The 16025-nt window shown below is 51.9% G+C and overlaps 1 protein-coding gene and 1 pseudogene across 1 annotated transcript in view; one reads left to right on the top strand and one right to left on the bottom strand.

Moving 5' to 3' along the window:
- Exoc3l2 (exocyst complex component 3-like 2) overlaps positions 1-12758 on the bottom strand; it is a 33476-nt gene extending 20718 nt beyond the window's left edge. Inside the window, exons 1-3 of the mRNA NM_001370800.1 lie at positions 12692-12758; positions 6041-6577; positions 1523-2117 (exon numbers count right to left, since the gene is read on the bottom strand). Of these exons, the coding sequence (NP_001357729.1) occupies positions 1523-2117; positions 6041-6560 (1115 nt within the window). The 5' untranslated portion in view covers positions 6561-6577; positions 12692-12758. The remainder of the gene's footprint in view (positions 1-1522; positions 2118-6040; positions 6578-12691) is intronic.
- A 2351-nt stretch (positions 12759-15109) lies between these two features.
- On the top strand, positions 15110-15248 carry Gm23099 (annotated as a pseudogene).
- Positions 15249-16025: the final 777 nt, after the last annotated feature.

Here is a 16025-nt window from a genome sequence, read left to right as displayed (position 1 = left end):
GGGACAGAGATTTACAATGCCAAAATCTTGGGACTGTTATGGTGGACAGCTGGTCCCATTCATGTCCTGAGTAGTTCATCAGGGACCAGATGGATCCGCAGCACTGAGTTACTAGGAGGGCTGTGGACAATGGCGCTGAGAACTCAGAATGAGAACATACCAGGTGCTCTAGGTCTGGGTCTGGAAGGACCACGGCGTTAAGATTTGAGGTCCCCAAGAGGCAAAGCTCTGAGATGCAGAATGCCACTGTGTACAGACAGTGCTAATGTCCCAGGCTTTGGGGGGATGAGTGCTCGGATGCAGGGAATAAAGAAGAGCCAGCCAGGATGGGAACCCCAAGGCCATCGGCACAATCTACCGAGGTTCTGAGACTGGTGTAGGGGTGGACATGAGTAGGGTAAGGTCAATGAGGGTCAACGTCATATAGATGGTCCCACACTTGCTAGGGTCTAATAAGTCAAGCATTAGAGTGTTAGACCTGTAATCCCAGCATTAGGGATGTCCTAGTTAGCTTTAACTGCCAACTCAACAAAACCTAAACCCAGAGAGGAGAGTCCTCTCCTAAGGAACTTTTAGATAAGTCTCTGAGGGAATGTCCTGATTGTTAAATGACATAGGAGGGCCCGGTCCACTGTGGGTGGCCCTATTCCCTAGGCAGCTGGTCCTGAGTTAGATAATTAGCCAAGACGCAGACTGTCAGGCTGCAAGCAGCATTTCTCTATGGTTTCTGCTCCACTTTCTTGGCTGTGAATTCCTTGGTCAGAGGTCATGCTGTGTGAAAGGAACAGTTAGCCAGTCTGCCTTAAGTTCCTGCTTGAGTTTCTACCCTCGTGTCCTTCTTTGAGGGACAGTGTGACCTGTGAGCTGAAATATACCCTTTCTTCCCTTAAGTTGCTTCTGGTCAACTTGTTACGACAAAAGGAATGAAAGAATAGGGGAAGTAGCGGAGGATCTTTTCAAGGTGAGTTTCTGAGGTGTCAGCACCGCAGCCAATGATAGTTGTTAGTTGGGGGCGGGGAGGGGGGAGAGGAGAAGGAGGAGCTGGGGCGATGGGTTAGTGGTTAAAAGCACTTGTGGTTTTTTGGTTTTTGTTGTTGTTGTTTGTTTGTTTGTTTTTTTTTTTTGGCAGAGGTTCCCAGAACCCATATTGGGCAGCATACACTGGGCTGTATAACTTCAGCTCTAGATGAACACAGTGCCTTCTGGTCTCTTGGCCCAGATACACATGCATAGAAACAAACATTTTTTTTTTTTTTAAAGAAAAAGGAAAGAAAAGAAAAGAAAAGAAAAGAAAAGAAAAGAAAAAAGGCTGGGTGCAGCGGTGCTCGCTTTTATAGGAGCTCTCAAGAGGTAAAAGCGAGCGGATCTCTGAGTTTAGGGCAAGCCTAGTCTACAGAGCAAGACCCTGTCTCAGAAAACCTCAAGTCAACCTGGGCTACATGAAACCCAATCCCTAAATCCAGTATCTTGAACAAGGTGCCTGGGGTTAAGGTGAGCGCGTCCCGGGGCGACCCGGGCTCACCTGGGGTACACATGATTGTGCCAGTGCAACAGCGCATAACGATCCGCCAGCGGGAGCCTGCGGCGCGCGGCCGCCCCGAGCCACTCGGCCAGTGCCTCGTGGTAGCCACGCAGGTAGACGGCGCCGGCGCGCAGCCCCGCAGGGTAGGCGGGCGCCAGGCGTCCGCGCACAGCGGCCACGTCCTCCAACAGGCGCGCGCGCAGCGCCTCCAGCTGCCCAGCCAGCGCCCCGCGCGCGCCCGGCGCCGCCGCCTCCTCCAGACGTTCGCGCGCTGCGCGCGCCACCGCCTCGGCCCAGTGCGTGCGCAGCTTGCGGGCCGCCCCGGGGCCGCGGCGCGCGTCCGCCGCCTCCTCCTGCAGCAGCACGAGGCCCAGCTGCGACACCGCGCCGGTGCCGGGTCCCGGGGAAGCCAGCGACTCGCGCACCAGCGCCCAGAGCTCGCGCTGCAGCGCCTCGTACAGCAGCGCCACGTCCCGCGCGCGCCGCCCCGCGCCCGCCTCGGCCTCCGCCGTCGGCGCCTCCGCCTCCAGCTCCAGGATGTGCTCGTCCGCTCGCGCCAGCTCGCGCCTCTGGATCAGGCCCAGGATCTCCAGCACTGTGCAGGGTGGGGAGAGAAAAGGTGTCAGGAAGCGGGGCACATACCCAGTACCCGCAAAGTGAGAAGCGGGGGATGAGGAGAGAGTCAGGGCTTGCCACCCAAAATGAGTTCCCCCCAACATGAGAGTGAGGGTGACGCTTGCCTTTGACCTCAGCAATTGCACTCATGAGAGTGGGCTACAGAGTTGAGGACAAGTCACAACAAACAAACAGGCAAATGAGATGGAGTGGACAAACGTGCATGCTGTCAAGTTTAACGACCATCCAAGTTTAACGAGTTTCTTCCCCATTCCCAGGGCCCACATGGTAGAACTGATTCGGGCAAGGTTTCCTCTGGCCTCCACATATACGTGCACTGTGGCACATACGTACATATATATACACACGCGGGTGTGCGCCTAGAGGGGAGAGAGAGAAAGGGAGGAAGAGGGCTGCCTACAATCCCAGCTCTGGGAAGGTGGATACAGGAAGATGAAAAAGCCAAGGTCTATCTTGGCTACCTAGCAAGTTCGAGGCTGTTCTAGGAAATACAAGTCTCTGTCTCAAAATAAATTAACAACAACAAAGACTGGGCGTCCCCAGAAGAGAATAAGATGAGGAAAGTCGAAGTTGGAAGGGAGAAGATGAAGGACTGAGGCCAGGGGCTTTGGAGATGAATCTGTCTGGGGGGCAGAGACCACAAGAACAGCAGGTGACACAGATCGAGAAGAGAAGAGGCACCGGGCAAAGCTGGAGTGGTCTTGTGTCATCCTAGCACTTGGGAGGCAGAGGCAGGAGGATTGCCTTGAGTTCCAGGCTACCCTGGGCTGTGTGTGTCCTGAGCGCCAGGCTAGGCTGAGCTGCCCAGGCAGGAAGCAGGAGGTGAGGGAGTTAGGGGAACGGGGTGAAGAAGAAGGGAACAGTGACAGAAGTGGCCCAGGATGGAGGAGCATTCGGCCACAAGAAGGGAAAACATATCCGGGTGGAGGAAGGGGCTGGGACACAGGGAAGGGTCTCAGGTGTAGCTTGTGGGGGAGGGGAGTGAGAGAAAATTAAGAATCGAGAGCCATAGGAGAGGGGGCAAGGGACAGGCTGGGCAGGGAATAACCTATACTGAGCGGAAATGGGGTCTTTAGGGTAAGATGGCTGTGAGGGCAAGGTCACACTCTACAAAGATGAGACTCACTGTAGAAAGGGGAGGCATAGGTTTGAGAGGACTTAGGTAGAGGCTAAGGGGAAGGAGGCTCCCGTTGGCCAAGAGTTACCCTCAACACCTCCCCCCCCTTCACTTCCTCCCTGGCAGAGAAGCTATTTCCTGAGCTGGGCTATTTCTGCCCATCCGTTTCCAGAAGGCGGGGGCTCCAGTCACCCCCTCCTCACCTCTCTGCAGTGCCCTCCCAGTCCCCAGGGAGACGGAGCTGAAATAGCCTCTGTCCAGGATGTGGAGGGCATCAGAGGACAGAAGAGGCTCCAGGAAGGTCCCCTGACTCTGATGCATGAAGTGGGGGTGGGGCTGAAATGAAGGGGGTGTTGGCACAGGGCTGGGGAGTAGGACGGAGTTTGGGGGAGGCTGGGGAGAAGGCAAAGCGACAGGGGACATTTTAGCTATGGAGTGAGCTGGCCATTGGGATTTGCAGACTGAACAAGAAAGCCAGGTCCCATGGGAGCAGATGCTTCATCCTGTCTACTGGGAAGGCAGAGGCAGGAAGAAACCTAAATTCAAGGCCATCCTGGGCTACTTAGTGAGACTCTGTCTCAAATTGTGAAAACAATACAAAAAAAAGAGCCAAGTGTGGTGGTGCACACCAGTAATCCCAGGACTCAGGAGGCAGAGGCAGGAGGATTGCCCCTAAGCTGAAAGTTAGCCTCATTCACAGTGTGAGTTCCAGGCCAGCCAGAGCTACACAGTGAGACCTTCTCAAAAAAAACAAACAGGGGCCGGAGAGACTGTTGGAGCTAAAGGCACTGGCTGCTCTTGCAGAAAACTCAGGTTCAGTTCCCAGCACATACATGGTCCTCACAACTGCCTGAAACTTTAGTTCCAGGGGAGCCAATGTCCTCTTTTGGCCTCCAAGAGCACTGTATACACATGGGGCACAGACATACATGCAGGCAAGCTCATATAACAACAAACATCCCCAACACAAAAGGGTAGAAAACCATAGATTCACTCTCCTGTACTGCAGACAGAAAGGGCGGGGCAGTGGTGGTGCACGCTTTTAACCGAAGCACTCAGGAGGTAGAGGTAGGTGGAGTTTGAGAATAGCCTGGTCTACAAAGTGAGTTCCAAGACAGCCAGGGCTACACAGAGAAACCCTGTCTCGAAAAACCAAAAAAGAAAGAAAGAAAGAAAGAAAGAAAGAAAGAAAGAAAGAAAGAAAGAAAGAAAGAAAATTGAATCCGTATCTTTATATTTTTGGTTGCAAGCCTATCTATCCTTTAATGGTTGAGCCATCTCTCCAAGCCTTCTATTTTCCCCTGGATTCTGGAGATGGAATTCGGGTTTCCTGGCTTTCTCAGCTAAGTGGTCTCGCAGGTCACAGGACTAAGAACAACGTGGTGATGACAGGTCAGGAAGAGAGAGATGCTAAAGGAGCATTGGGGTATGACATGGGAGTGGGGTTGAGGATGGAGGGGGGTGGGATTATAGGTTGGCTGTGTCCCCTTTAGCAAAGTCACGGCTTTCAGTGTTCCAATATTCCAAATGTGACCTCAGTTGGAAATACACTTGTTTTAGAAGTCAAGGGCATAGGTCCTAACCCAAAACTCATGTTCTCTAAATTGAGGGTCTGGGAGACAGCTCAACATATAAAAGCACTTGCCACCAACCCCCTGGATTTACACAGTGGAAAGAGAGAGTTGACTCTTACAAGCTGTCTGACTGCCCCTCCTCCAGAGACAGACAGACAGACAGACAGACAGACACAGACAGAGAGGGGAATGAGAGGAATCACAGGGACAATCCCATTCAAGGATGGAAGATCCAAAGGATGATTCTAAAATTTCAAGGTGCCCAGATGCCCAACAGCCCACCACAGCTGGGAAGGGTCCCTGCAGGTTGCCTGAGTGGATGAGGTGGGTGTTTTTTGAAAAGCAAGCCTGGCTGGGTGTGGTGGCACACCTTTAATCCCAGTACTCAGGAGGCAGAGGCAGGTGGATTTCTGCGTTCGAGGCCAGCCTGGTCTACAGAGTGAGTTCCAGGACAGCCAGGACTACACAGAGAAACCCTGTCTTGAAAAAGGAAAAAAAAAAAAGAAAAGAAAAGAAAAAAGAAAAGAAAAGAAAAGAAAAGAAAAGAAAAGAAAAGAAAAAAGAAAAGCAAGCCTGGACATGATGTTGAAGGTGGAAGATGGACATGAGGTTCAGAAAAGGGGCGGGGATGAGGCTGTGCAGCCTGAGCTCGGACTGGAGTGGGGGTGGGGCCGAGCTCAGCTCAGGGCCAGGCTGTTTGAGTCTGGGGTGGGGACGAACCCGGCCTGCACTGAGTTCAGGAACACGGGGTACATGCTAGCTTGCAGTCTCATTGTGTATAAGACATGACAGGGTGACAATGGCCTTTATAGTTGCTGTTAACACTTATTTACTGTGTGTGTGTGTGTGTGCGCGCGCGCGCGCGCGCACATGTGGGGGTCAGAAGTCAAGAGTCAATTCTCTCCTTCCACCACTAGATCAAACTCAGGTCATCAGACTAGGCAGGTAGTAAGTACCTCCATCAGCTGAGCCATCTCCCTGGCCCCTTTTCTTTCTTTTCCTTTCTCTCTCTTTCTTTCTTTGCTTATGTGATTTCTTAATAAAATGTTTACTTATTACTGTTGTATGTGTGTTGGGGAATGTACGCTATCTCTCCCTGTGTTCGTGCGCGTGCACGAGACGTACCGACACCCCCGCCCCACGCAGGGTTGATAGATAGTCCCCGAATCTGCATCAGGGGTCTCCACTCACCTGACAGTGGTTCCTTTATTTTGGGGGGCTCCGGGACTTTGGGTGGGGGCTCAGGGGCTGCCTCTCCTGCAGGTACCAGTCTCTCCGCCAGGGATGCCCGCCGGGGCTTGGGCCCACGCCCGAGTCTCAGGAAAGCCAGTCTTCGAGCGGCTTCTCCAGCTGGCTCCTCATCGCCATGGGTTCGGAACCCCTGAAGCCGGTTTAGGAGGCCGAAATCTGCGGAGCTCCTCCGTATGCCCGGTGCCAGCACACGGCCCAAGAAAGAGCGCACTTGCCCGTCTCCGGGGCTGCCTGCCCGCCTGCCTGAGGTCCAGCCCAGCCGGAAGGGGGCCAGACCAGCTAGCTTCTCCAGCGTGGCCCGCCGGCGGCACGATGTCCCATTGGGCAGTGTCCCCAGCTCCGCGTCCTCTTCTTCCAGCGTTGGAGTGTCTTCAAAGGGGTTGCGAGAGGATCGCAGGGGCAGAGTCCCTGCTCGTGGCACCTTAGGGTCTCCCACCCCCAGGCTCTTCAGGATTGGCATTTTTGACAGGCTGGCACCTGCAGAAAAATTATGACCGAGGTGGTGTTAGTGACATTGTCCCTGTGTGCTGAGGACTCGGAATAGAAGATGCCAGGCACAGGTCCCACTCTTAGAAACATTAGAGGCTTCAAGTCAGGCATCCTGGTACATCCTAAATTCCAGCATATGGAGCTGAGGCAGGGGAATTGAGAGCTCACTCCAGGTAAACCAGGGATGGCATTGAATCTCAAAACAATGAAAACAAAGCTGGGTGTGGCAATAACTCTCTGCAGTCCCAGCACTGGGGAGCTGGAGGCAGAAGGATCACCCAGCCTTGGCTACACTGTTAGTTTTTGTTTTTGTTTTTGACCAAGACTTGATTTTTTATTACTTAAGAAATTGCATATTTATTTTGTTTTCGGACTCTGTGCTTGTGCCTCCAGCACGTTCTTTTTCTTTTTTTCTAAAATGGAAGACTTTCTTCTTCTTCTTCTTCTTCTTCTTCTTCTTCTTCTTCTTCTTCTTCTTCTTCTTCTTCTTCTTCTTCTTCTTCTTCTTCTTCTTCTTCTTCTTCTTCTGATTTATTTATTTGGGCTGGATAGACGGCTCAGGCTCAGTGGTTAAGAGCACTGACTGCTCTTCCAGAGGTCCTGAGTTCAATTCCCAGCAACCACATGGTGGTTCATAACCATTTGTAATGGGATCTGGTGCCCTCTTCTGGTGTGACTGAAGAGAGCAATGGTGGTGGACTCATGCATTAAAAAAAGAATTCTGTGCTATAGATTTATTTATTTATTTAATATGAGTACACTGTAGCTGTCTTCAGACACTCCAGAAGAGGGCATCAGATCCCATTACAGATGGCTGTGAACCACTATGTGGTTGCTGGGAATTGAACTCAGGACCTCTGGAAGAGCAGTCAGTGCTCTTAACCACTGAGCTGTCTATCCAGCCCCCTTCAACACTTTCATAACAACTTCCTGTTCCTCAGTAAGGAAAGCCCGCTTGATCTTGTCGCGGACACACTTGGCGCACATGGAACCGCCACAGGCTCTGCTGACGTGCTGCTCTGTCTTAAACAATCTCATAAGGATTTGGGTCTCACAGCGCGAACCGCTCCCCTCGCAGTGTGCCTGGACACACTCCGCATGCAACTTAGGTGCTTCCCCAACCTTCTTTGTGTAAAGGTAAACAATCCTGTTGCCAGGGGTTCGAGGCAGCCTAGTTTTGTTAGACGCTGTGTTGTAGGAAAGCCTAAAGACAGTATGTCAAACGCTGGACCACCCTGCGTGCCTCTAAGCACTGTCCCCGGGAGAGCCACTGTTAGTTTTTAAAAGCCAGCTTGAACTAAACTATATGCCTTTCTTTCTCTCACACACATAATCTCTCTCTCTCTCTCTCTCTCTCTCTCTCTCTCTCTCTCTCTCATCCCTAAATCCCAGCACTCAGGAGACAGAACAGGAGAAATGACACCTGTTCTACCATGGTCTACACACAGGCCAGCAAGACCAGATGAAACCCAGTCTCAAAACAAACAAACAAACAAACAAACAACAATTATGAGCGAAACAAAAAATATAATGGCGTTTGGCTCAGTAGAAGAGCCACTGGCTGCCTAGAATTTCCCCAGGGAGTGGCTGGGGCGTGGCTCAGTGGCTGGGGCGTGGCTCAGTGGCTGGAGGCGTGGCTCAGTGGTCAAGCACCTGCCCAGCGTGGTCATAGCTCTGAGTGTGATGATACTCAATACTGTCAAAAGCAAGGAACTTACTAGGTCTCCAGATCCACTCTGCAGGCAGTGGGACAGCTGTGACTAAGTTATAGCAGGCTCTGACCTCACAGGGTTCACTGTCCATCTCTAAGTCTCCCTCTCCGGTCCTTTATCCCTCCTTACCTCTACCTCACAGTTGGAACCCATGACTGTTTCTCTGCCCCAAACTCTCAGGTGTTTTTCAGACTGCAGTACAGGCTGCAAAACTCCTCATGTAGTTTAGGATGACCTCAGTCTCCGAGGTGTGACTACAGCTGTAAGGTTCTTTTAATTTCTGAGGCAGAATTCATTTAGCAGAGGCTAGCCTCCAACTCCCGATTCTCCTGCCTCAACTTCCTGGATTACAGCAGTGCACCACCATGCCCTTTCAGCTTCTTGGATCTTGTAGCTCAGCTTTGAAAACTTCACATAGCATCAACTTGATCCTCGGTCTCCCTAACTTTCTACAGGTCCCCACAGCCCTTGGTTCAGGCTACCCCTGCCCCCCATCATAGCCAGGGGTCTGCCAGCTATACACCTCACTGGAACAAATAACTCTTTTGGTTCCTTTTCTCTGGGTCTCATGTCTGCCTGTCTCCCCACAGGGAGCCAGCACTGCACACTTTGGATCTCTCGGTGCCAAAGCTGCCTCCTCCAGGAAGTCCCCCTAACTCTTATGGGTCTCTTATAACCCTCAGACTCCCTGAATTCTCTCTGTGACTGTCCCTGTCTGGGGACAGGTCTGCATCCGGACCTGAGAGCCTGGCAAGGGCAGGGCTGGGCCTGTGTCATTCACGCCTGTGTCTCTGGCTCAGAGCATAGCTCAGGCACTCTGGAATGGGTGCTAACAGGAAACAAAGGAAGGAAGGAGGCAGACAGTCCATTCCTTGGGGGGGGGGGGGAGCAGGTCATGAGGAGCAGGCCACACAGGACCTGAACTCTGTGACAAGGGACTTGGATTGTTTCCCAAGGGCATTGGTGAGCCATAAAGGCACTTCTGATACCTTATTTACCGTATTGTGTATAGGACTCAGGGAGAATGCTGGACCCGTATTCCAGCTCCAAGGTATAGCTCAGTCTTGTGTCATCATTTTATCAGTTGTGTGTGTGTGTGTGTGTGTGTGTGTGTGTGTGTATGCATGTGTGTGTGTGTGTGTGTGTGTGTGTGTGTGAGAGAGAGAGAGCGAGAGAGAGAGAGTTCAGTCACCAGAGTGCCACAGCGCTCATGTAGAGGTCAAATGACAACTGTGGTCTAATGTGGGTCTAACTCAGGCCGTCAAGCTTAGCAGCAAGTAAGTACCTTTCCCCACCAAATGTTTAGAAAAGCATTAAAAACAAAATTCATGTTCAGTGCAACAGCTCATATATGTGACCTCAGAGATTAGGAGGCCAAGAGGAGAGAGTGTCACCCTGAGGTGGAAGCCAGCCAGGGCGACCAGGACAACCTGGGATTCAGAGTGAGACTTTGTCTCACAAAACAACAAAGCTGGAGGCTGCAGAGGCAGTACAGTGGTCAGGAGCACTAGCTGAGGTCCTGGGTTCGAGTCCCACCACCCACACAGCAGCTCACAACCATCTGAAACTCCAGCGCTAGGGGACCCAACGGCCCTATTCTGGTCTGTTTGAGCACCAGGCATGCAAGTGGTGTACAGACATACGTTCAGGCAGGACATGAGCACACATAAGATAAAATTAAAATGGAGAAGAGGGAGTGGCTTTCAGCGGCTGTATTTTGCCACTTGGGCGCTTCCCTTTTCCTTCGCTTAGGTCACGAACTTGTGATCTTTATGGATGCGTAGCAGCACCGGCTCTGGTTCGCTTGGTTTAAGGGCTGCGTAGTATTCCAGACAAAAGTGGGTAAACAAACCATTAGCTGTCCACTTTTTCTCCCCCATGGAATAGACCCATAAGTGGTTTTGAGCTGAGCAAGTGTGTGAAGGGGAGACTGGTGAGGGACGAGGGACAAGGGACGGACCCGTGGGCTGGCTGCGGGAGGGGCATCTTCCAGCTTCCAGGCTCTTGAGCTCCACTACAGCTTCTTAGTCTTTCTGTTTCTAAGACATACTGTTGTCAACCTCCCTCCAGTCTCCTCGGTCCCCTACCCCCAATGAGGCAGTCGCCATAGTGATGCTTTGCTTGGAGCCCCCATGGTGGTGTAAAATCAATGTGCACCGACACCCCCCCCCATGCGCGCACGCGCGCACACACACCGATTTATTAGTTTTCCCTTTTCTGGATGACTTCGCATGCCTCACCTAAAAATGGCTGGGAAGGGAGGGGAAGCTGGGGGAGAGAGGACAGCGGATGGCTCAGTGGATAGAGGCACTGCCACCAAGTCTGACAACCTGAGATTCATCTCTAGGACCCGTAAAGTAGAAGGTCTGAATGAACTACAGAAGCTTTTCTGACCTCTACCTGCGCAATGTGGCCATGTGAGGCCATGCTGCACACAAACAAACAGTAATGAAATTGGGTCGCTCCCTCCCTTCTTCCCTCTCTCCCATCCTCCCTCCCAGTAACTGCTCTAATATCCCCACAAACTACTTCCATCCCCGAAACTGCTGGATCCAACTGAATCTAGTCCTGCCCAGGCTTTATCTGCCACTCACTCAACCGGTCTAATCCCCACTCCCAGAGCTGGCTCTGGTACCCATCAAACTGTTCCCAACATATTCCCAGCATACTCCCAAACTGGCAGCAGCATTTACCCCAAACCTCCCCCCCCTTCCCTTTCCTGGCTCCGACACCTCCCTCTGCAACCTGGCTCCGACATCCTGCCCTCTCCAACGCCCTCCACTGCCTCCCGGTGCCCAGGCCCCTGACTCACTTCCGAGCCTAGAGCAAGCCCCCAGCCTCCCGCTTCTGCAGGATGTCTAGGCCACCAGCGTTTCCCTCTCCAGGCCCCTCCTCCTCTTCCTCGCTGCCAGCCTTTCCCCAAACCCTCCTCCTCAGAATTCCTGACACCCCCAAGCCCCCAGCATGGAGCCGGGTGTGGTGGCGCAGCCTCCTGTAATCCCAGTCCCCGGAGGCTGGGGCCGGAGGACCACATGCTTTTGAGATTTTTGAGGCCCAGGTTTCAAGTGAGACCCCGTATACAGACAATCTCTAAATGCGAAGATTATGCCTTTAATCCTGGCAACTCCGGAGGTCAACCTGAGTCACGTGAGATCAAAACATCAAAAGCCAAGGCAGGGGACGAGGCTCAGTTGGTAGAGTACTTGTCTGGCTTGCAAGAAACCCTGGCTTCCCACCCCAGCAGCCATGCAGGGCTGCAATCCACACACTGGGGAGAGGGAGGGCAGGACCAGAGCGTCAGTATAGTCTTTGGGTATATAGAAATTTGACACCAGACTGAGCAACGTGAGACTCTGTGGGAATTTTGTTTTCTTAGTTTTTCTAGACAGAGTTTCTCTTGTAACCTTCAGTGTTCTGGAACTCACTCTGTAGACCAGGCTAGCCCTGAACTCACAGATCCACTCACCTCTGCCTCTTGAGAGCTGGGATTAAAGTGTGCACCACCACTGCCTAGCTGAAAAATTATTAAAAAAAAAAAAAGTCCTAAGGTCCATGTTCGAAAACTGATCCTTTTAGGTTACACATCCTTGAGCCTGACTCTGACATCAGCATCACCAGCCGGGGCAGCCTTCATATCCTATCCTAGCCTCTCTTGATCACTCTCTCTCTCTCTCTTTATTTTAATTAATTAATTAATTTTGTATGTGGGCACACAAGCCATGGTCGGTATGTGGGGTTCAGATGTGAACTTGCAATCGTCGGTCCTCTCTGCCTTGTGGGTCACAGTGACTGGATCCAGCTCTTCAGGGCAGCAAGCATCTACCTGCTGAGCCATCTTGATAGCCCTTCCTTTCTATTTAATTAATTAATTAATTAGTTAATTAATTAATTAATGGAGACAGAGTCTCAATCCCTAATCCAAGCTTGTTCAAACCGGCCAGCCTCCTGCCTCAGCCTCCGCTCCTTAGTGCTGGCCCTGCAGGTGTGAGGAGCCTGTGTGTGTGTGTGTGTGTGTGTGTGTGTGTGTGTGTGTGTGTGTGTGTGTGTGGCTTTCTGGTAGCTGCAACCCTCCTCACTGGAGGCAGCCAGGCACTGGCTGCCCACCCCACGGGGGTGTCCCCATCCAGTGTCAGAGTGTCAGAGTGCATTAGACCTAACATCCCCATCTCCCTCAGCCAGGAGTGGACCCCATCTCTACAAGTCCTTCCTACCTCTCTGGATCCCAGAGCCCCAGTCCCTGCCGCCGCCGCTTCACCGCAGCACTCACCAAACCCAGCCTTCAGCCTGCATCTGCTCACCCAGCCCTCCTGCCTCCAGAGTTCTGGGTTCTGATGAGGTGTCCCATCTTTGGAAGAAGTTGGGGGCATGCTTTCTTCACCCCGACACTCACCTTCTGTCTGTGCCTGTCCTTCTGTCCCCTCTTGCTGTCCAGTCCCCAGACTACTTGGGCCAGGACTGCTGAGAGCTTGGATCTAGGGGGGGGGGGGTTGGAGGAGGACAATTTCCTGTCAGGAAGCCCCTCCCTCTCTGGGGCCAGGGGCTGGAAGGCCCCATTATCTGTCTGCCCTTCTAGGCCAGGCTGTGGTTGGGCCCTGCTGTGACAAGGGCCACAGACCCCTCTCCCCGCCCTTACCCCCCCTCCCAGCTTTGCCGGAATCCGCCCGCCCTCCTGCCTGCTTTTCACGCCTCCCAAGGTAACAACATCATCCTGTGTGCCCAGGGGAGACACCCTGAGCTGGACAGGGGCCCACAGCTGAGCTCTGGAGTAATGGAGGTGTGGATAGGGTCTCAAGGGAGCATGTGTTCCTCTTGTATCCTCTGCTGGGGGACAGGATTCAAAGGAAACTCCACTGGTCCCAGAGGCTGGATTGAGGACCCAGTGGGGTAGCCCTGTCATGGCTTTTAAAATGTAGCTCTCGGCCAGTGGGGCGGTGGTGGCTCATGCCTTTAATCCCAGCACTGGGGAAGCTGAGGTAGGTGGCATCTCTGAGGCCAGCCTGGTCTACAGAATGAATTCCAGAACAGCCAGTGACTCATAGCAAGATTCTATCACTCCTCTGCCTCTGTCCCCCACTGTGGGCCAGTCTCCCAGGGACCTAGCTGTATTGTATCATAACCACAGAGCACCTTCCATCAGATGATAGACTCAACTGCACGTGCATGCTCTCCTTTTTTCTCCTTTTGAGACGGGGCCTCATTATGTAGCCCAGGCTGGCCTAGAACTCACAAAGATCCTGCCTCCCAAGTGCTGGGATTGAAGGCTTAGGCCACCTTGCCTGACTCTTCTTTGCATGTATGTGTTGGGGGTGCCGGGGAATTGAACTCAGGGCCCTGTGCACGATGGTCATGTGCTCTGCCATGATACTACTTCCCAGTCAATCCTTTACAGATTCCCCAACCCGCCCACTCCAATGAAGGTGCAGCAGATCTGACTTTTTTTTAAGTGTATTATTTATTTATTTATGTTTGTGAGTGACTACAAGTATTGCGTGCATGCAGTGCCCAAGCCCACTAGAAGGAGACAGATCCCCTGGAACTGGAGTTGGGTGGTTGTCCACTGCCCCGTGGTTGCTGAGAATTGAACCCTGGTCCACTGCAGAAGCAGCCAGTGCTCCTAACCACTGCTCAGTTCCGTTCTCCAGCTTCACATTCATACTTTTATGCCTTTCGGTTTAATGGATCTTTATGCACTCCCAGGGTTGCAGCAGAAAGTGCTAACATCCGATTCCAGAACATCTCGGTCTCCTTGAAGCGAACTCATGGGCTACAGCAGTGTCCCCCCACCCCCACCCCCCCACCCCCCCCCACCCCCCCGCTTCTCCTTTCCAAAGTCCCAGGAAGCCAGGAATCCAGGGTTCTTGGTTTCTCCACTAAGTCTCCCGCTTTTGAACATTTCGTAGGAACTATATTGCTCGGTGTGACCTTTTGTTTCTGGTTCCTTTTACGAAATGTAACATTTTCAAGCTCCATACACTTTGTAAGCCTCAGTCTCCACCCCTTGGAAATGAAGTTTCATTGGAAAGGGGAACAGAAAGACCCTGAGTAAGTAGAAAGGCAACCATCTGCCCCCTGGTGGTGTATGTGAGTACTGCAGCTGTCAGAGCGGGACCATTCCACTTCAGGGACCCTTTCTTACCCTACAAAGCTCCTAGAAACACACTCAGAGCTCTTCCCTTAATATTTTCTAGATCCCACGTTAATTTGTTTATTTTTTTAAGCAGGGTCTCACTATACAGCCAAGGCTACTCTAATAAAACTGTTGACCAGGCTGGCCTCAAACTTAGAGGTCTGCTTACCTCTGCCTCCCAAATGCTGGGATGCCAGACATGTTATCAGCCTGGTTTGAAGCATTTTATCTACACATGCACTGTGGTTTAAAGTTACACCTTGACTGTACTATTACTGAGAAAAAAGAAATCACTGCAGTTAAGAGATGAGGGTTCGCCGGGCGTGGTGGCGCATGCCTTTAATCCCAGCACTCGGGAGGCAGAGGCAGGCAGATTTCTGAGTTCGAGGCCAGTCTGGTCTACAGACTGAGTTCCAGGACAGCCATGGCTACACAGAGAAACTCTGTCTCCAAAAAAAAAAAAAAAAAAAAAAAAAAGGAAAGAGAGAGAGAGAGGAGAGGAGAGGGGGGGTTTCAAATTCCTTAGCACTTGTGAGTCTGAGACAGGCGGATTGAAAGTTGGAGGTGAGACCACACCAAGGATCTCACATAAACAAGTTCAGTATTTGGGGAGCTGAGACAAGAGGTTGGCCTGAAGTCCAAGGTCAGTCTGGGTTACAGAATGACACCCTGTCTCAAAAAACACTTACTTGGCAGGGGAGTTAGAGTGATCAAAAAGGTGGATTTCTCAGGGCCAGGGTTCTCTGGATTGTTGAGCCCTCAGTTTCCCCACTGTGGAAGTGACTGCATAATCTGTGGTAGAGGAGTCTGTGTTCTCCAGTTAAAACAAAAGAAAAACAAACAATTCCCAGAACCAGAGACAACTGGGTGTGGTGCTCACACCTGCAGTCTCAGCCCTCCCTGAGGTGGAGGCAGGAGGATCAAGGCCAACCTCAATAGGAGAGCTTCCAGGAGGCCTGGGTTACATGATAACCAGTCTCAAATCAATTAATGCATAGGGTTGGCTGCGGAGGTGGGGTGAAGGCTCTTGCCTTTGAGGCTGGTGACCCAAGTTTGATCCTGGGGACCCACAGAGAGAGGAGACAGTTGACTTCCAAAACCTGTTCCCTCACCATCACACACATGCCCTGCTCCCCAAAATTAATAAATTGTTCAAGTATAATAAATAATCTGAGCTCTGCCACACTTACTCTCACTTTGGGCCTTTTCTTTACTTTTATAGCTTTTATGTTTACTTATGTTTTTGGGTGTTCTGCCTCGTGTGTGTGTGTGTGTGTGTGTGTGTGTGTGTGTGTGTGTACATGCACATAGTCACTGGGGAAGCCAGAAGAGGGTGTCAGGTCCCATAGACCTGCAGTTACAGATGGTTGTGAGCCACCATGTATGTGTGTGTGGGGGGTGGGGAGGGCTGGGAACTGAACCCAGGTCCTCTGGAAGAGTAGCCAGTGTTCCTAACTGCTGAGCCATTTCTCCAGCACCCACCCCCTCCCCCTGCCAATTTTTAATACAATTTGCTTAATTACATGTTTGCATAATTTAACTTTTAAAAATGTTCGTGCTTAATAGCTAGTCCTATGATCAGCTTGCTTGAGCTAGC

Source organism: Mus musculus, chromosome 7 (assembly GCF_000001635.26).
Source record: "Mus musculus strain C57BL/6J chromosome 7, GRCm38.p6 C57BL/6J".
Taxonomy (NCBI): Eukaryota; Metazoa; Chordata; class Mammalia; order Rodentia; family Muridae; genus Mus; species Mus musculus.
Note: the sequence above shows the minus strand (reverse complement) of the source record. Positions and strands in the feature narration are given on the sequence as shown.